Below are 20,849 nucleotides of genomic sequence, written 5' to 3' on the forward strand. Positions count from 1 at the left end.
TCAGAAAGACTCCAAAATAATAAAACAATTTCAGAATATTTTAAGTACCAAGAGGTAAGATTGACTTAACTTGGACGAAGATACATCAAGAAGAATACTTAATTACATTGGGAACTTTTTGTTTAAAATGGGAAGACTGCCAGTCAATGACCGAACGCGCCAATATACAATTACTAGCCATTTAGGACGAACGCTATTTACGTTCGTTAAGAAATCAATTATAAGGACGAACGTTCAATCTAAGACCGAACGCTTCATTAATGCGAACGCTAGGTAGATGGCCGAGCCCCAATCATGACGAACGCTTGGTATAAGACCGAGCGCTATTTAGGACGAACGCTTCGGTATAAGACCGAGCGCTATTTAGGACGAACGCTTCGGTATAAGACCGAGCGCTAGTTTGAACGAACGTTCGGTATAAGACCGAACGTTACGTATTTTAAAGTTTATGGTATTTATATATAGCTGAGCTGAAACGAACGCTCAGACATTCAAATGGGGACGCTCGTTCTCGAGCGGAGTTCTTTCCAAATGAAAGAATTCCAGTCTAAGTTATTTCCAGGAAAAACCGAACGGTATAAGACCGTACGGTGACGAGCGTATTTTATCATAGGAAGAGTTTATCATATCCAGATTTTTTCCAACTTTCTCAACTTTAACATTTCTCATACGTACATACTTTATAATTTCATATCCACATTAATTTACATACTATACAGCTTTCTTCAAATTAATAAATCCAACTATACTATAGTCATACATCTTTCATACGAGTCCAATTCAACATGCATTTCAACCGACAGATAACATATTCATACAGCACAACAGGGTTCGTTCATGCAGATCCAGAACAGCACATATACATATTTTTCATACAGACAACCCAGATCATGCCTTCATAAAATCATACAAGTATAAATTAAATATATAAGCTTCCCTAACCTGGATAGCAGTGTACGCCCTAATGCAAAAGTTGGGTTTGTCTCTTACAGCGTTCTACCCTCAGTTTCACTAGACACTTTCACTTGATCTAAATACCAAAATCAGAGATTACTTAGATACAGTCCATGCATGAACCGAGAGCATGGTTTCGTATGAAACCCTAAATGGACAACTACTAGAGAAGGGAACTTACCAGCTTAGATTCCAATTCTGTTCGGTCCAAAAGGAAGATCACAGCTGGACGAACGTTCCTACGGTTCTGAAATGGAATTCGGAGAAAAGCTTGGTGAGTTACAGTAGAGAGAAGTTTGGGAGGTTCTAGAGAGAAGTTGGAGAAGATGAAGGGTTGAGTTTCGTGAGGTAGAAGATGAGTGGTGCAGGTGAGAGAGAGTTTTCAAAAATCTAGTTTTGTTAAACTCACGTTCGTTTGAACGAACGTCTCCCAAGCCGACACCTGCACACCAAACTCTGAATTGGAAGCTTCTCCCGCGACAGGTGGCGTGTGTGCATGTGGTGCAAAGTGCGTTTTTAATGCTTTCAGAGGAATGATGTGGCTCGGTTTTCAGTGCACAGTAGAGTAATGTATGAGATTTGGGAGTGGGTTTTAATGAAATAAGCATTGATTGTAGTGTGTATTAATTTGATGTGACAGGAAATTATTACTGCTAATTATTTAGGGTCTCACAATATCTATTAAATATATTAAAATAATTATTACTACATTTATATGCTAAAATTTTCTTAATGATTATTATAACTTAAGTTATAATGTTATTATATATTTTTATCTTTTAAATAATATAATATAAAATTAAATCTTTTAAATTAGTTTTTAATTAAAAAAACAAACCGGTGTATTAGTTTGACTCATTACTCGTTTAACGTGTGAAATTGATGGATTAAAGAAAAATCAAAATCAAAATAGTCTAAGAAATTAAAAACATTAATTTACCCCATGAAATTGGCCACTTGACATGTATATATGGTCCACTCTACCACCATGTATATATCTAATATAATACAATGATATTAATTTTAATATATTTATAGAATGTTGGTAAGTGCATATTTCTTTTAAGATTATCAAATATATAATATAAAAATAAAAAATAAATATTTTAAATTTTATTATCACATATAAAAGCAAGTCCCGTCATCCTCAAGTTGCTTGTGTTCTCGGGGACCTAAAGAAATTATCAGAATAAAAATAAAGTCCTTCAAAAGGACATAATATAATTATTAAACTATCAATTTAAATCAACAAACACAATATTAATAATATATAAATATTCATAAAAAGTAAGTAATAAATATAGAAAATAATATTATTATGTAGCAAAGAATAAAAAAGTTAATTTTCATTTTGTGCATTTCAGGACCAAATTAAAACGTGTATTATTATATCTCTCCACTACCACGGAGGCTTTAGCTGCTATTGTTAACTTTTCTTACACTAATTATAACCAAAACTATAATGTGTAATGAAAGTTTGAATAAGTGTTTATCTATACGGTAGAGAAACTTAAAGAGTGCAAGTGGCACACATAATTAAGATAATTGGTTTTGAAAATCGATTAGTTGGGATTGTTTATTAAGATTCATGTTCCGATAAAAAAAAATCTCTGGGTGTTTTAATTCAAATTAGAAAACAAATATACAAAAAGTAAATAATCCGGTTTAAAATTAATAATACTTCAAGTAAGAAATTTATGTTCATTTAGCTTTGGGTATGTCTCTCGGTTTATAAATAAAGTAATTATAAATCATTTATTTTTAAAATAAAAAGATAATATTTCAATTATAAAATACAAATATAATAATAGAAAATATAAACTCATTTATCTTTTCCTATTTTATTCTTAAATATAAGAATTGAGTCCATATAAGCCTATTGACTTTTCATCCGTCTTGAAGTATGGGGTTGTTGTAAAAAAGCTGAAAAAAAAAGTCTAAAGAAAGTAAAAGAATAAATTCAGGATATAAAAGAGATAAGAAAAAGAAAGGAAGAAAAACTAAGAAGATAGTCTGAGAAATATAGTTTTCATTTGAAAGAAGAAGATAAAGCTTGATTTGGTGTATCTTTTAGAATGCATGAAATGCTCTATTTATAGAGCAGAATCTTAATCAAAAATTGTTCTCACAATAACCAATAATAAAAATTGATTCTTGATATTTATGAATTTTAATGAGAAAATAAAAATGTGCACTTATAAACATTAATGAGAAAATAAAAAACGTTTAAAACTAAGGTTTCTTTTACAATTATTATTATTTTATAACATAGGTAAGATATAGGTAAGATATAGTCCCCCGGTCTTGAGCCGAAGTGTATAAGACTTAAGGAAAATGATACTTGAACAACCTTTTTTGACAACATTTAGACACGGGACATGTGTTTAAATGTGAGTGGTCCGCGTGGAAAATGAAAAACCAACTGAAATCTAACGTGGAAAGGGTTTTCAAATTGGCGTTTCAAATTTCAAATTCATTTGGAAGATTGTAGAGAGAGAAGCGCGAACGTTGAGAGGGAGACTGTGACCAAGAGAGAGTTGGAGAAAGGGAGTTCGAGAGAGAGAGGTCCGACGGAGTGCTTGCCGGAGTGCCGCCGGACAACGTTGAAGGCCGTGTCGGAGCTAGTCAACCCCTCCAGCCGGTTCCGATTCACGGCCGCCGCAGCTCCGACGTTGGCCAACGAAGCGAAGACGGCATCGTCTTCCGTCCGGTCTGGCCCAGCGAACTAGGGGCACGTTCAAGGTCTCGCTTCGTCCCACCTCCTTTCGTCCCTGTGCTGGAGTGCCGCCAGAGCATCGCCGGAGAATCGCCGGAGTGTGGACTGTTCGATGGACGAAAAAGAGGGGTTTTCGGGGTTGTTAGTCCCACCCACACATTTTTCTTCGTGTGTGTTCCAACCGGCACACGTTGTGTTCACTCAAGGTTCGTTTTTTTATTTAAGTGGAATGAATGTATAATATATGTATGATGTTGTTTGTGGATGATTTTGGTTATGTATGAGCTGTTATTGGATACGTAAAAGATAGGCAGGCAGTGATGTGTGGTATCTTGTGGTAGGATAGCGAGAATTTTGTCGATGACGGGATTCAAATTGAGCCTTTCAACCTAGATAAAGAAAGGGAAGAAGGTTATTTTCATGCAGCAGCCAATTTTGTTGAATATGTAAGGTGAGGGATTTATGTTGTTTTCTTTCTTTATTTATGTTGTTTTCTTTCTTTATTTGTGATATTTCATTTGAATTCTGTTAATAAATTAGGGATCCTTGCAGGATGCATGGCTTGATAATATTGAATTTGATCCAAAATATTCTGCATTAAAATCTGTACCAACTAATGATGTGGATGAGGGCATGCCTGACCTTTCTTCTAAAGATATTGCCGTCATGAAGAGGCGGATTGCAAATGTTCTTGAACCTGGGGAAACGGTATGTATGTATTTTATCATTCTTAATTTTCTGATTTTTTATTTCTTTGTTCTACTGAAGTATCATTGTAAAATACAATATTTATTTTCCAATTCACTCCAGAGTAGTTGTAGATCATCCATTTGTTTAGGCAATCATTGGTTTTTTATGTGGCCAAGGAGTTGTGGAATTTCTTGCTAAGGGTAGTTCATATCCTTAAAAAATATTATCCAGTTAAAAATATTTTACTCTCAAATCTGAACGTGTAAGGAATGTGTAATTTTGACATTGTGCTTTTCAAGTTGGAACAAATAAATACAGAAAATAAGAGAACCCGAATCTGTTGTTGACTCTGTTAGCAAAATGATGAAAATGAAGTTTTGATGATGTCCAAATCAAGTCAAGAAGAAATCAAGATTCAAGATGTTATGAAGACTTGTATTGCTATGGAAAGCTTTTGTAATACTCTTAGAAATATGTATAGGACTTAGATTAGAAAAAGAAAGTGTTTTGTAAAATTACTGTAGCAAAATATTGTAGCACATTACTGTAGCAATGTACTGTAGCAAAACACTGTAGCTAATCGATTAACAGAGGGTGTTAATCGATTAACGCTAATCGATTAACAGAGGGTGTTAATCGATTAACACAGTGACCGTTTGAAAAACTAGCCGTTTTTAGAGCCGTTGGACTATCCGTTGGAGTGTTAATCGATTAACCACTGTAGCTAATCGATTAACACAGTAAGAAAGGCTGAAAACGAAAAATGGAAGAGCTTTTGGATGAGTCTATAAATAGACTCTCATTTCCTCTCAAGAAAAACCAGAGACACAGAAACTCTTCCCTTGTGCTCAAATACTCAGAAATTCTTGAGACTTGTGTGTTCTAGTTCGGCTTGTGAAACTCGTGTCTGTAGAGCTGGTGAAGTACTGCTACGGTGATAGAGGAAATAGTCGGTTCATCCTTGGTGTGTCTAAGGAGGTGTTCGGAAGAGAATCATCCTTCGTGAAGTATTCGGAGGAGGTGTTCATCCTTCGTGAAGTATTCGGAGGAGGTGTTCATCCTTTGTGAAGACTCAAAGGAAGTGTAGTTTCATCTCTTGTGGTATCAAGAGAGGTGGTTTCTAAACTCTTACAAATTGTATCTTTGTGATTGTAGTTTGTAATTGTTTTGTGATTAGTGAATTGTTTATCTTATTTTGAGATAAGCGACTGGACGTAGGATTGGTAAGATCCGAACCAGGATAAAATCATCTGTGCAAATTTCTCTCAACCTTACTCTTGCTTTATTTGTCTTTATTAATTGCTAAGTAAGTTTAATTGAGTAGAAATTAAAAGGCACACGTTAGTATTAAAAACCCTCTTGGTTTGTTATTCCACGCTAACCATTCCGCTGCAGCCGCTCTGACAGACTCCATAGTTGCGTATGCAAATTTACTTTTAACTTGAGTTGAGTATGGCAACCCTAAACCGTTATCAGAGAAAGCCTATTAATTGCCATTTTTTCAAAATAAAGGATTAATGGTGTTCATAAAGATAAAAATATAAGAAAAAGTATTTAAAGTTATATTTGGCTTGTATCTAACTGCAATTATTAATTTTATATCATGTTCATTTACATGTTCTCTTTATATCTTGTAAATCTTTATACTTGACTAGGCTGGAATTATATATCATATATCTACTTCGTTAAGAGTTTTTTGAGGTTCATTAGTTGGGCAGTATTAACCGATATTCTTCCAATAGGTTTTGCAAGCCTTGAGAAGGCTAAAAGGTAACAGTGACAGAAAGGCAAAAATGTCTGCTGAGACTAATGTTGTATTTGACAAGCTAACTGAGGATACTATGAAGCTGATGGAGAATGGTGAATACAGTTGAGTTAATCCCTCCGGGCTTTGTAGATATTATGCATTGTGTAAACATGTAATCATTTAGATAGGCTGATGAGACTCTATGTCATGCGACTTGTTTTGATTCACTATTTCTTTAGTTGCTATGCCTACATTATGCTTAACTTTGGCTCCTTGACCTTTTTCGTAGATGTTTATCATGAAAAGCGAGAGGTTTTTGATCGTGAAGCGGGTTAGTGTTATACACTATGCTTTATTCTACTTATATTATGTTTTGTTGTTTCATTATGTTTACATTGTTAACAACATGATGTAATATGCTGTTTGATTTTATAATTTATTTGATTGAACTACTTGGTTTTACTATTATAATACTGTTCAACTTATGTTGTTATTATGGTCATGATGCAAGATAGAACTTATTGTTCTATTATCAATATCATACATGGTGTTTGTTTATTCTTAGTGTTTGGATAAACTATCTTTGGGCCTCCATATTAGTTAAGTGTTGGATTTTGGGGCAGGTTATTAATTGTCAATTTTTCCTTGGCTCTTCTTTCGTCTTTCTATGATGTTGTCGATATTTAGGTTTATGAGAAGGAGTGAAGGGTGCCTGTTTCGTGGTATTAACTGCTTAATGCTTATGCCTTCTACATTCTCCCCTTTTCAGAAGGATATGAGAAGTTAGCCCGGGCAAAAGAAGGCCCATTAAATCAACATTTGGCTAGTGGAGAAGCCTCTAGCACTGGTGAAGGTGATTATGATATGTTTGCTGACGAGGATGATAACAGTTAGCCATCTACAGATGAAAGTAATACAGTTAGTCAATCTTCATTGGACCCATATTGTGTGGAGGAATTAAGTGTTGCAACATTTAGGGTTGTTACAAAATGGATAGTACGAATGTCATTTATGGATTTCTTATCACTATTTGAAATTGTGATGATTAGGTTTGAATGTACATATTTTTTGTTACAAATCATCAAAGAAATGTTCAATAAATGACATAATCAATGGTTGAAGATCATTTGCATGTCCAATAAGTGTTAAAAAAAATTCATTAAATAATCAATGTCATTTTGAAAGTTGAACTATCTCTGCAAAAACTTTGCTTGAACTCCCCACTTATTTGGTCTTTGCTACCAATGTTGTTTCTGTACAACGATTTTTACAAAGAATGGTTCCTTGGGCATGGAGTTTGATATAAAGGTGATAATCAATGTCTGAACATCACTTGTATGTCCAATAAGTCTTTAAAAAAAATTGGTTCACTTAAAATCATTGCTATTTTCACAGTTGACCCCTATGTGCAAAACCTTTGTCTGAACTCTCTACTTATTTGGCCTTTCCTCCCAATGTTGTTTCTGCACAATGAGTTTTACAGAGAATGGTTCATTGGGCATGAAGTTTGATATATATGTGATAATAAATGCTTGAATATCACTTGTATGTCCAATAAGTCTTAAAAAAATTGGTTCACTTAAAAATCAATGTCATTTTCACAATTGACCCTTGTGTGCAAAACCTTTGCCTGAACTCTCCACTTATTTGGCCTTTGCTCCCGGTGTTGTTTCTGCACAATGAGTTTTACAAAGAATGGTTCCTTGGGCATGGAGTTCGATATAAATGTGATAATCAATGCCTGAATATCACTTGTATGTCTAATAAGTCTTAAAAATTGGTTCACTTAAAAATCAATGTCATTTTCACAATTGACCCGTGTGTGCAAAACCTTTGCTTGAACTCCCCACTTATTTGGCCTTTGCTCCTGGTGCTGTTTTTGCAATGAGTTTTACAAAGAATGGTTTCTTAGGCATGAAGTTCGATATAAATGTGATAATAAATGCCTAAATATCACTTGTATGTCGAATAAGTCTTAAAAAAAATTGGTTCACTTAAAAATCAATGTCATTTTCATAGTTGACCCCTGGGTGCATAACCTTTGTCTGAACTCCCCACTTATTTGCCCTTTGCTCCCGGTGCTCTTTATGCACAATGAGTTTTACAAAGAATGATTCCTTAGGCATGGAGTTCAATATAAATGTGATATTAAATGCCTGAACATCACTTATATGTCCAATAAGTCTTATAAAAAATTGGTTCACTTAAAAATCAATGTCATTTTCACAGTTGACCTGTGTGTGCAAATTCTTTGTCTGAACTCCCCACTTATTTGGCCTTTGCTCCCAATGTTGTTTCTTCATAATGAGTTTTACAAAGAGTAGTTCCTTGGACATAGATTTCAATATAAATGTCATAATCATTGCCTAAACATCACTTGTATGTCCAATAACGATTAAAAAAAATTTGCACTTAAAAATTAACGGCATTTTCTTTGTTGACCTGACTGTGCAAAACCTTTGCCTTAAGTCCCCAGTTATTTAGCCATTGGTACCAATGCAATTTTGCATGAAGAGTTATGCAAAAAATGGTTCCTTGGGTGAACTTCGATATAAATATCATAATCTTTGCCTAATATTTCACATTATCATGCTTATATTTGTGATTCCATTCATCAACTTTGTTTGGATCATGTGCCCAATGGAGTCTGTTTTACCCAATATTCAACCGTTTGGAAGTTATAATATTATGTTTTCAGCCGATCATCCAAACACCCCTTATAAATTTTGTGACAATTTTTTCTCTAATATTAATTTTATATTTTCAGGTATAGAAAGTTGAAGGTATAGAAATAATTCAAATCATCAATAACTCGTTAAATGGATTTAGAATCTTAAACAAAAGATGAACATTGGGGCACCTATTCCTACACCAAATTCAATAAACTGGCCGTAAAAGATTATCATATGACACTACAAAGGCGTACATTAACATAATTACAATTTGCTTCTTAGGGGACCACGAAAGTCACTATTGACTCGGTGTTCAAGAATCCATATAACAATTCCAATCACAAATGAGACAGTCGTAGCACACCACATATCTGCTGTAAATGGTTGATAGGACGAGCGTCCTCTGCGCGCTGGACGAGCGTCCCCTCTGGGCGACAAGCGTCTGGACGAGCGTCCTCTGCCAACTGGGCGAGCGTTCTCTGCTAGCTGGGCGAGCGATATCCGCTCTCTGGACGAGCGTCCTCTGCGCGCTGGACGAGCGTCCCCTCTGGGCGACAAGCGTCTGGACGAGCGTCCTCTGCCAGCTGGGCGAGCGTTCTCCGCTAGTTGGGCGAGCGATCTCTGCTCTCTGGACGAGCGTCCACTTGCTGGACGAGCGTCCTCTGTGCGCTGGACAAGCCTCCTCTGCGCCCTGGACGAGCGTCCTCTGCGCTGCGCGCTGGACGTCCTGGCTTGCTATTCGATGGGCGTTCGTTCTTCTATCAACGAGGGTCCGCTCGCTGGGCGATGGGCGTCCACTCGCTGGGCTACGAGCGTCTGCGCAGGTTTATTTCATCCTTCTAAGTCGCGCCCGGCGCCCCTTCTCTCGCGCCCGGGCGCGAGACTCTCTGTAAAATCGCGCCCGGCGCATTCTCTTTCGCGCCTGGGCGTGAAACTCTCGGAAGAACAGCGTCCTCTTCTCGATGCTGACAGCCAAATGATGCGCTCCAAGTCTTCGATAGTATCCAATCCTTATTTTACTTCGAAATAAACAAACAAAAGCATCAAAAAACATTTAAACAGTCAAAATTATACTTATATCAACAATTATATACTTTTCATGAGAATTAACACTAAAACTTACCCAAAAGCACAACAATTTAAGCAACAAAAACAAGTAAAATTTACACCTATCACTCCTCTCAGCCAAAGGTGTTAATTATACAACTAATCACCCTGCATGTTTTTATGCCACCAAAGATCTATAAATTGACGTACACATATCACATCTCTTGATATAGTTTCCAACAAAAAATATCACAAATCAAGATTAAATTTTAACAAACAACTAAAGACACATCCAAATCCACATCTATGTTTGGCACCACTTACTGTAAACAAAGGCTAAAAGATGTCAGCATAAAAATTGACAAACCACACGAAAAGATGATAAAGGAATGTGCTGTACCATTTGTCCTGATGTTGCAGAGCAATAAAGCCCGGTATTTGGATCATAATAATAGCCCAAACTGCTGCTATAATAGTACCTGGACCATCAAATATTGATGTCAGAACAAGCTTATAACAGCTCTTTTTGGTAACAGAATTCATTAGAAGAAGAAGTGGGTACAAACCCTCAACTTTTGCCACCTCCTTAATACCATAATGATTTTTTTTGGTTTTGAAATTTACAACAAAGATAAATAATGTCATGTATATCAGACTATTTCCCAAAATTTACATGGAAGAGAAGAGCCATACCCAGAAGATTCATCATACACAATCATTTTGCAATGCTCCACCTAAAAGAAAAGTAGAACAATGTTAAGTAAATACTAATCAAATAAAAATCAGTAACAAAGACTTTGAAGGCCAATTTACCTACCCTGAGTGCCAGAATTTATGGCGTCCGATGAAGATTGACTAACTGTATTATTTTCATCTGTAGATGGCTTACTGTTATCATCCTCGTCAGCAAACATATCATAATCACCTTCACCAGTGTTAGAGGCTTCTCCACTAGCCAAATGTTGATTTGATGGACCTTCTTTTGCCTGGGCTAACTTCTCATATCCTTCTGAAAAGGGGAGAATGTAGAAGGCATAAGCATTAAGCAGTTAATACCACGAAACAGGCACCCTTCACTCCTTCTCATAAACCTAAATATCGACAACATCATAGAAAGAAGAAAGAAGAGCCAAGGAAAAATTGACAATTACCTGCCCCAAAATCCAACACTTAACTAATATGAAGGCCCAAAATCCGGATCAAACTTAATACTCAAAGGAAGTTTATAAGAGATTTTGAATCTCATTTTTTCAAGTTCATCACTCAATGCATATTCTCCATTTCTTCCGTAATCAAGCTCAAAAATATGGTTTCTATTTAAATACATAAAAATCCTAAATTTATGAAAATATAATATAACTCAACATACCTTTTTCTTGTCTTAATAAACTTCATCCTCGTGATCAACTTCCTCCATTGCAACAATACCTACACTACCAAATAAGATCCAAAAATATTAGAATAACAATGTATCATACATAACCAAAATCATCCACAAACAACATCATACATATATTATACATTCATTCCACTCAAATAAAAAAACGAACCTTGAGTGAACACAACGTGTGCCGGTTGGAACACACACGAAGAAAAATGTGTGGGTGGGACTAACAACCCGGAAAACCCCTCTTTTTCGTCCACCGAACAGTCCACACTCCGGCGATGCTCCGGCGATTCTTCGGCGATGCTCCGGCGACACTCTGGCACAGGGACGAAAGGAGGTGGGACGATGCGAGACCTTGAACGTGCCCCTAGTTCGCTGGGTCGGACCTGACAGAAGACGATGTCGTCTTCGCTTCGTTGGCCAACGTCGGAGCTGCGGCGGCCGTGAATCGGAACCGGCTGGAGGGGTTGACTAGCTCCGACACGACCTTCAACGTTGTCCGGCGACACTCCGGCAAGCACTCCGTCAGACCTCTCTCTCGAACTCCCTTTCTCCAACTCTCTCTAGGTCACAGTCTCCCTCCCAACGTTCGCGCTTCTCTCTCTACAATCTTCCAAATGAATTTGAAATTTGAAACGCCAACTTGAAAACCCTGCCCGCCCCCTTTCCACGTCAGATTTCATTTGGTTTTTCATTTTCCACGCGGACCACTCACATTTAGACACATGTCCCGTGTCTAAATGTTGTCAAAAGAGGTTGTTCAAGTATCATTTTCCATATAAAAAATAGATATTTTATACTAATTCTAGAACTGATATAAAAAATCAAATATTGTTAAAAAAGGCTTTTATGGCATAACGAGTAAACCATCAAAGTAAGGAGTTTTTACTAAAAAAAATTTGTAACTCATCTTTCTAGTATATTTTCTTCTCTCTTAACTAAGTTATGACTTATTAATATGCACGAGTGACAGGATTTGATATCAGTTTGTAAGAAATAATAAAAATATATACGACTTACAAACCAATTGATACTTTATTGAATAAAAGTGGCTTTTATATAGCCTTTACAAACCATACATCAATAAAGACTTCATCTTCTAATCTATATATAGCATCACTGTTTTAGCAAATTATTCACTATATGTTGTAAAATTAAATACATCTTCATCTCCTATTTTATAGTTTTGTGCAAAGACCTCTTTCATAACAATTAAAAGACAGACATGGTTTAACCAGAATATCAAGTGGAGTGGTTTTAGTGTTGGTTAATCCAAAAGTTTCAGACATATCAAGAGCTTCAGTTAACGGGTTTAAGATTTCGAAATGTTGTAAAAAACTAGCAAGAACTAAATGAACAACTTGAAGGCTGAAAGATATTCCAGAACAAATCCTTCTACCTGCTCCAAATGGTAACAGTTCAAAATGATGACCCTTCATGTCAATATCTTTATGAGTTGTGAGAAACCTTTCTGGTTTAAACTCTAATGGATCTGACCAAACATATTCATCTGTGTGGATCTTCCAAAGATTTGTAATCAAACGGGTTCCCTTTGTGACATTGTAGCCATTCATAGTACAATCCTCTGTGAATTCATGAGGTGCAGAAAGAGGAGCTGGAGGGTACAGTCTTAACGTTTCTTTGACTGTAGCTTGAAGGTATATTAACTTAGTAATGTCATTCTCACTTAGCCATTTCTCTTTACCAACTATGTGAAGCTCTTCTTTAACTTTTTCCAATACATTAGGATTTCTTAATATCTAACACATTGCCCAGGTAAGAGTGGTACTGATTGTGTCAGTTGCTCCTGCAATTATTGTCTGCAAAACAAATATGCAATGAAAGAAATGTATAAGTAGCAATTTATACAATACAGCAGAGAATCGAAATTCATGTATGAACATATATACATACCAGTACAGTGGATTTGATCATGGTATCTGCATCGAACCCATTACTTGTTTGTCCATCAAGCATTGAAATCATGACGTCCATGAAATCTTGAAATCCATCAACCTTTCCACCCAAAGCCTTGTTTTGTCTATGCTCCTCTAACCACTCACTTACAAGACTATCCATTTCCTTGGCAGTTTCTTTCATGGCCTTCTCATGGCCTCCAAAATCAAACCATCTCAACCAAGGAACAGCATCTCCCACTGTGAACACCCCGAAAAGACGCATGAACTCCTTCACAGCCTTCACACATCTTCCTGCCTTCTCATCATCCACGGTTCCTAAACTAAAATATCGCTTTCCCAAAACCATTTGAAGAACAACGTTGAATATCAAATGAGAAAACCATTCCTTCAACTCCACCAAGGCATAGCCACACTCGTTCTTGTTGTTACACCAAAAGTTAAAGAGCTCCTTGATGGAACCTTGAACTTCTGACTCAAAAACATGACGTAGCTGCTTCACTCGGTGAGGGGAGAGAATCTCTGAAGTAACAATCTTTCTAGTTGTTCGCCAATAGGGACCACATGGAGCTACGGAGAACATGGCTTTGTTGTAGGTCATGTGTTCGGCGGCAGCAAGCTTGGGGCGAGAGGAAACCACCGTGTCGTTTGTGGTGAAGCATTCCTTTGCCATTTCCCAGTTGCTGATTACCAAAGTCTTTTTTGAACCAAGTTGGACGGTGAAAATGGGTCCATATTTGTCAGCCAAAGCACCCAAAGTTCTATGGGGTGCCTTCGAATCATTCAACAATGGAAGATGACCAAGTATTGGCCATGCACCTGCAACTGTGGGAGCCTCTTTTCCTTTGGAAAATTTGAAGAAACGACAGAAAAAGAAACAGAAGATGGTTAGACAAACAAGTCCAATCGCAGAGACATTTAGATCCATTTTATCGAAGAGATGATTGTGTGTGCGTAGTATACTTGAGGCCACGAAGATTGGATTTTAATAATGTCTCACTCTCTCTGCCACCACTCATTATAATAATATAATAATGTAAATTTCTAAATTAATAAGATAACTTTAGGTATTATACTATTGTAGAAAAATTTTAAATTAAGTATATGTAAAACAAAAAGTATAAAATATCATCGCCTGTTGATGAATGGTCACTTCTTTAACTAATATATTAACGAATGATGTTACCACAACTTACTTTTACATTTGATACAGAGAATTAAGAATAAAATATAGTTATAAAAGTGTAAATTTTTATATTTTTGTAAAGGAGAAAAAAATAAAAAGTAAGAAAGAATAGTATCAAATGAATATAAAAGAATTTATCTGTGTGAAAGAATCATTACTCTGTATTAATATAAGTATACTTTAAAGATTTTTAAAACATATTAATAATTACTGATTTCTAATGTTTTAAAATAAATTAAATAAGTTTTTTAATATATTAATATTAATATAGTTTAGAGATTTAATAAAGAAGACATTATGAAGAATATTTAAAACATTTTGAAACGGATAGCGTGTAGTTGCGAATAGTTCCACAGACGACACTTTGGCGATCAACACACCGCAAGGAATTGGATGGGAGTAACTGAGACTCAACACGCATCAATGAGTGACTGGATCGGAGGAAGAGAAACTCTACGCATCAATGGGTGACTGGGTGTGAAGAAGAGAGGCTCTCTCTAGGACTTGTGCTCTCTCCTAAGCTTTTGTTCTCTCTCCAACAAAGTTTCAAATTCAAAATCTGAATATTAAAAATGAACCGCCAATTGAAACATCTACCCCCAGTTCTCTTTCCACGTTATTCTCATTTCTAAAAATTGTTTTCTTCGTGTATCACTCATAACACGTGATCTATGTTAGAATGTTGAAAAACATTGTTATCAAATATCATTATCCTGTCAAAAAGTCAGCAGAAAATCGACGGTCTGATTTTGGTTTCAGAATGAAATGTAAACATTTCAGTGTGAACTGAAGATAGTGGCGAAACTTTGAGTGACCAATCAGCATAAGATAGGAGGGTCAGAGACAGAAAAATAGAAATTTCTACCGAATTTTTCTCTTGTATTTTTAAAATTCCATAAGATCATTACACGATAGCATGATTTTTTCAGAGGTCAAGTGGCCTTTTGTTGAGGGTCCCAATTAAGGCGGCTGAGCTTTTTCCAGTGAGTTCTAGATTCGTTTTTTTTCCTCCTTAATACATTTGATTTTAAAATTACTTTTTTGCATCATATTTATACACATAATATACTTTTGATATTAGTTTAAAATTTGATTTTCAGAAAGTCCAATTCTTACCTTTATTTTTATTAATGGTTGTAACACTCTTTCTCAAATGAAAATTTTTTCATTTTATTTATTAATAAAAATATCAATTTCTATTCATACACTAATTTCATAAATTTTTAACATTCTTATAAATTTTTATTAGATAAATTTTAACCAAAATTCTCATAGTCAATCTCATCTCTCGTCGATCATCAACTCCAAAATTATCTATATTCTTATTTGAGCTTTTGTGTAACAACACAAGTTATATTTATATGATAATCGTACAAATATAAACACAAACACACACATATTTGATCCAAATTCATGCTCGTAACTCAACATAGAATAATGTTCATACAAATCAATAAATATATCTTAGGAACTGTAAGACCCGTATTTTTTAGGAGTGGTGGGGACACGGTGGTCACCCACCTCTTGCATTATTAGAATGCAATTATTGGAAGGGGGAAGAGGGGAGGATCTCATTTGGGCGTCAGGGGAGATGCATCTCACCCGTGAGCACCTCTTGGACAAGGTTGCTCCTGGACCGTGAAGGTGGCTTCTCCTTTTGATGGACCAGCTACGTCTTTAAGGTGTTGGACCGTTTCCTCCAAGTGCTACTGGTGCTGTTGCCGCTGTCCATCCAGCCAGGCAGTGACACCTCTTGCATGCTGCTACTGCTGTCCGTGAAACCAAATCAGCATTTGAAAAAGGAAAATCAACCTGTGACAAGAAGTGCACCGTTCCAGCTCCAAAACAATTCATGCGTGTTCTTTGGAATAAAGGAAGCAACGTCCTCTTCCTTCAGATGTCCCATGTGCACTTTCTTCAATTAATTTCTTGGACATGAGGAATAAAGTCGTGAGTCATGGTGTGTGTTTCTTCTAAACCAATTCTGAAATGAGTGATAAAGTGGGCCATAATGCTTTCTCCCAACAAAATAGTCACCTTATATTATATAAGTGGTGGCTCCCATCTTTATTCTAAGCAATTATGGTCATGCAAAAGTGTAGGGCCGTGTGCTATTTGCACTTCAACAAATTCAACATTTGCTTTTAGGAGTACTCCACGTGAGCTTTCAACCAATTGGTGGCCCCCTCATTCCATCAAGCACGGTTTGCATACTCCAAAAAGAATTTTCCTATTTAATTCCAAAAGATTGCTTGCTGCCGAAAGGAATGGCCATGGGCCGTGTGGCTGATAATCAAAAGCATAGAAGAGAGCCATGTGGGAGAGCAGCCAGAGGAAGGGCACCCTTCCTTCCATTTTCAACCGTTCAAAGAACACCCAAGGGAAGTAGTACCAACTTCAGAAGTGCAGAGAGGATGTTTTGGGTTGGACATCTTGTGAGAGTGAAGCTGTTGCAGCAAGATCTGGGAGAGGAAGTGAAGAACTGTTGAGGTTGCAAGGAGATCTTGATCTGACGTCTGGGAGGAGATAGATCCCAAAATTTTACTAAGGAAGTTTTCAAGAGGTAAGGAGAGTTTGATTTATTTCCTTAATTTTTGAGATATTAGATGTTTGCTGCAAATCTGGGTAAAATCTGGGAAGAAGGGGTTGAATTTGGGACGCTCGTTCGTCATAATTTATGGGACGCTCGTTCAAATTGTATTTAAACAGTGAATTAATGAGCGTTCGTCCTAAACTTAGTATTTTCGTGGGACGTTCTTGAACGTTCGGCCTTGGTCTCAAGACGAACGTCCATAGGTTGTAAAGAGCGTTCGGTCGTACTATGGATTAACGGACGTTCAATTTTGATGATATCTATTGTAAGTTAACGATCGTTCATAGCGAACGTTCGGCTCAGATGACGTTTGTATTCGGATAGTACTCGCCATAGACAGCGTTCGTTCTTTAAGGATGTTTGATCCTTAAGCGCTCGTCCAAACAGTGATGAATTCAGTATGCTATCCAATGGTTTAGCGTTCGGCCTTGGTTTAATTGTGCGTTCGGCCTTGGTGTGGTTGTAATGTGAGCGTTCGGCCTTGGTTGTGATGTAAGCGTTCGTCCCTGGTATGGTCGTGAGTGAGCGTTCGGCTTATGCTTGGTTTTTAACGTTCGGTTTAGTGATTAGCAAATAACGTTCGTTCATGAACGTTCGTTTAACAGCGTTCGTTCATTAACGTTGGTGATTTGAAAATAGTGTTTGATGAATAGTTCTCATCCAAATAGCGTTTGGCGAATATGTATGAATCCGTAATTCCTCCGGTGGTATTTTAAAACAATTATTGAGAATTGTTGGTTATTTTCCTTGATCTAATATTGATTAATTTATACATATTATTGAGAATATGTATGAATTCGTGATTGAGCACGTTTATTTTGGTGGAGGTGGTACATACACTATGTTATTTACTTGTAACTTCGTCTGTCTTTTTTAGCATTTTTGCTAGTCTCGCGTGAGACGGAGATTCGAGTGTCACCTCCTTCTGCGCGAGGAGGTGAATGTCTCGCCCATTGACTTCGGCTCGTGTTGAGTATAGTGCATCGTTACGCGTAGTATCGATGTTTTTACTCGTTAGTCCTTGAGGAGTCGGGGAGATAGGTCTGAAGTCGCGATGGAAGACGGCTCGGATCGCCTGTTATTGAGAGCAGGTTATGACGACGAATTACAAGTAAACGACATCAGTTTATGAAAGACTAGTTTGCAGCGTCATGTGAGTCGATTTATCGTGGAAATTGTTATAGTAAGTGTAATGGGTTTATGATGTGATACTTCTGGTTATTCATCTTGCATGTTGTGGCTGTGGTTTCCAACCGTGATGATCGTACTGGTACGGGAGAGATGGTAGTGCAGATAAAGCTAGATTTGGAATAATTCTTCGAGAGAGATGGGAAGTAAAACTTGTTGGGTCTATAGGTAGTAGCGTGCGTTATTATTAGTGACGTTCGGTCTTGGTATTATTTACTTTCAGGTAGCAGGCGTTATTAGGTAACTGTTGATCTTGATGATAGTTGTTCTCAGGTAGCTAGTGTCCGATCTTAATTTGGTAACCTGAGGTGTTCAGCAGAGTACTCTAGGCGTTTATCCCAGACTCAAGCGTTCTTTATTATAGTGTTCTGTCTCGTAGCGATGGTTCTTAGGGAATGATCTTTATTGGTGATGATGCTCTAAGGTTGTAATCATTTACGGGGAGTGACCGGCCTTGATATTCGTTGAGGTAGCGATCGATTAATAAGTAGTGATCAGTCGTGATGATGCGTGATTCAGGAAGTGATCATTCTCAGGTAGTGTTCGGGTAGGATGATGCTTGTCTCAGGTAAGAATCGTTAATAGTTAGTGGTCGTTCGTAGGGAACATTCAGTTTCGATGATGCTGCCCTCAGATAGTGTTCATCAGAGGCAGTGTTCGGTAAGAATTGATCTTTGAACGTTCGTTCGAATAATGTTCGGAATAATAGTAATTGTTCTAGTAGAGTACACTGTCTTAACGTGTAGTCTAAGTACTTGATTTTACTTAGCGTTTGATATTTTGGTATTCGACCTAATGGTATCCGGTATAATAACGTTTGGTGTTTAGTGTCGAGCTTAAGTGATCAATCTTAACGTTCGTGTAAACATTATTCGATATAATAGTTCAATGTTTTAGCGTTCGATTTAGTAATGATATGATATCTGTGTATATATTGATGTTTGAGGGTACTGTAGTAGGATGTCCTGGTCTATGTGCCGATGTTGGACATAGTGAGGGAGCTAAGGATGGTATCACAAGTGGAGAACCTTCCGTTGAGTTACTCACCAATGTATCACCCGGATGAGAGTCTTTTGAGTACTACATTGATTGTTGGGTACTGTGGGATGAGTGTCCAATAGGATTTGTGGTACGATAGTACGAGGATGTCCGACTTAATTATTATATGACATTTGTATTGAAATAACTCTGCATGTTTTATAAATGATGTGTTTCAGGTTAGCTCACCCTTACTTTGCTTGTTTGTGCATGTGAATGCGATGATCGTATAATGTGTGATGTTATATGGGAGCAGTTGAAGGATTGTCACGTGATTGTGTGCAAATGGAGGAAGAGATGGAAGATCGAATTAGAAGGATTCAAGGCTATCTTTGCAGTTGCGTCTGAGCTTAAAACTGATGTATAGATTTTAGTTTTTGTTCGGGATGTTATGTATTATTACAACATTTAAGTTTTGAAAATAATTTTTTTTTTTTGTGAATTTTTGGGATGTTACATACAAATCAATAAATATATCTTAGGAACTACGTATTACAATTTTAGGTTAATCTAACAGTTAACTAGGTTGTAATTAATGTTTTATCAAGGTAATTTAAAAATGGAATTTACGTGGTTTTTTAGATATATCCAAACTGTGAAATTAATTCCTCTAAGCATAATCATCCAATTAAGAATTTGAGCAGTCAAGATGATTTATGTCTTATGGAACATATATCAAATTATGGTCAATCTAATGGTAAACAAAGTCAGACTAACATTTTTACTGAGGTAACTTAAGGACAAAATTATAGTGTTAATCAGGTTACTCAAATATGCGAAATTTATTCCTCTAAAGACAGATCCTAATGAAAAATCATAACAGCAAAAAAAGGAGTAAGCTCCTTCATAGGGATCATATATAAAAATTTTAGTTTAATGGAATGGTAAACTAAGTGGAAATTGAAATTTTACCAAAAGTAACTTTGAGACAGAAATAAAGTGGGGATCAATTTATTCAAGACTACAAAATTCATCTCTTTAATACAAACCGTAAATTAAAATTTTAAACGGTCAAAGTAAATTAATATATCTCAAAAAACATATATAAAAAATTAAACTTAATCTAATGGTAAACAAATGGAGATTAAAGTTTTAATGTGGTAACTCCAAATGAAAAAACACAGTCAAGAACAACCAAAATCCATACACATAGACACATAGCTAACATTACTAAATCCAACATGCTCATATCAGAATCATAAACCTAAAATGTACATCTATCATGCATCAAGAAGAAGAGAGTTAATTCCCCTATCTCTTTTTCAGAAATTTTCTCTAGGTTGAAAATTGATCTCGAGCCTTCCGATAACTCTCCTTTTCTTGCAATGAAATTAACAACTAAATTTTTTCTTAACTTTGTTGTCGTCATATAACCGCGGAGTCACTCGTGTTAATCTTTGGGATATGGTTACTGTTTCAGTATAAAAGTTGGGACCGAAATATGAACCTGATCTGTCACTTCTTCTCCTCTTAGAATGCCTTTATCTTCACTTCCTTCTCCTAGTCAGCACGTTTCAGGGAGAGTGGGGTAGGTACTTGCAAAGGCACTCCGACGCTCAAGTTAGAAAAAATGAGAATTGTAGAACTCTCTCAGTTCAATAATAGTGGAAAATCATAAATCTCTCTTCGGAAAAAATGTACCTTTTCTTTCCTTCTGCTTTTCCTATTTAAAACAGTAAAAAATCATTGTTTACCTGGAAATCCGGTTAGTTATA

At 36.4% G+C, this 20,849-nt stretch overlaps 1 protein-coding gene, 1 long non-coding RNA gene and 1 pseudogene across 2 annotated transcripts; 2 read left to right on the forward strand and 1 right to left on the reverse strand.

The window, feature by feature from the left end:
- The first annotated feature begins 4,188 nt into the window (after nucleotides 1-4,188).
- Nucleotides 4,189-7,009, forward strand: LOC108319494 (uncharacterized). Its single transcript, XM_052867480.1, has 4 exons — nucleotides 4,189-4,378; nucleotides 6,103-6,229; nucleotides 6,397-6,438; nucleotides 6,877-7,009. The coding sequence occupies exons 1-4, from the start codon at nucleotides 4,304-4,306 to the stop codon at nucleotides 6,999-7,001; spliced, it is 369 nt and encodes a 122-aa protein (XP_052723440.1). The 5' UTR covers nucleotides 4,189-4,303; the 3' UTR covers nucleotides 7,002-7,009.
- A 1,938-nt stretch (nucleotides 7,010-8,947) lies between these two features.
- On the reverse strand, nucleotides 8,948-14,099 carry LOC108319493 (cytochrome P450 82A4-like; annotated as a pseudogene).
- A 1,714-nt stretch (nucleotides 14,100-15,813) lies between these two features.
- LOC108319491 (uncharacterized) lies at nucleotides 15,814-19,622 on the forward strand. The gene is made up of 2 exons (XR_001831299.2): nucleotides 15,814-16,878; nucleotides 19,391-19,622. It is a non-coding gene; the product is annotated as an uncharacterized LOC108319491 (long non-coding RNA).
- Nucleotides 19,623-20,849: the final 1,227 nt, after the last annotated feature.

Source organism: Vigna angularis, chromosome 8, assembly GCF_016808095.1.
Source record: "Vigna angularis cultivar LongXiaoDou No.4 chromosome 8, ASM1680809v1, whole genome shotgun sequence".
In the NCBI taxonomy this organism is placed as follows: Eukaryota; Viridiplantae; Streptophyta; class Magnoliopsida; order Fabales; family Fabaceae; genus Vigna; species Vigna angularis.

Coding starts and splice junctions, on each gene's coding strand:
- LOC108319494 (XM_052867480.1), top strand. CDS start 4,304: ATGCCTGACCTTTCTTCTAAAGATATTGCCGTCATGAAGAGGCGGATT. Junction 4,379..6,102: donor TTCTTGAACCTGGGGAAACG/GTATGTATGTAT, acceptor TTCTTCCAATAG/GTTTTGCAAGCCTTGAGAAG. Junction 6,230..6,396: donor GATGGAGAATGGTGAATACA/GTTGAGTTAATC, acceptor CCTTTTTCGTAG/ATGTTTATCATGAAAAGCGA.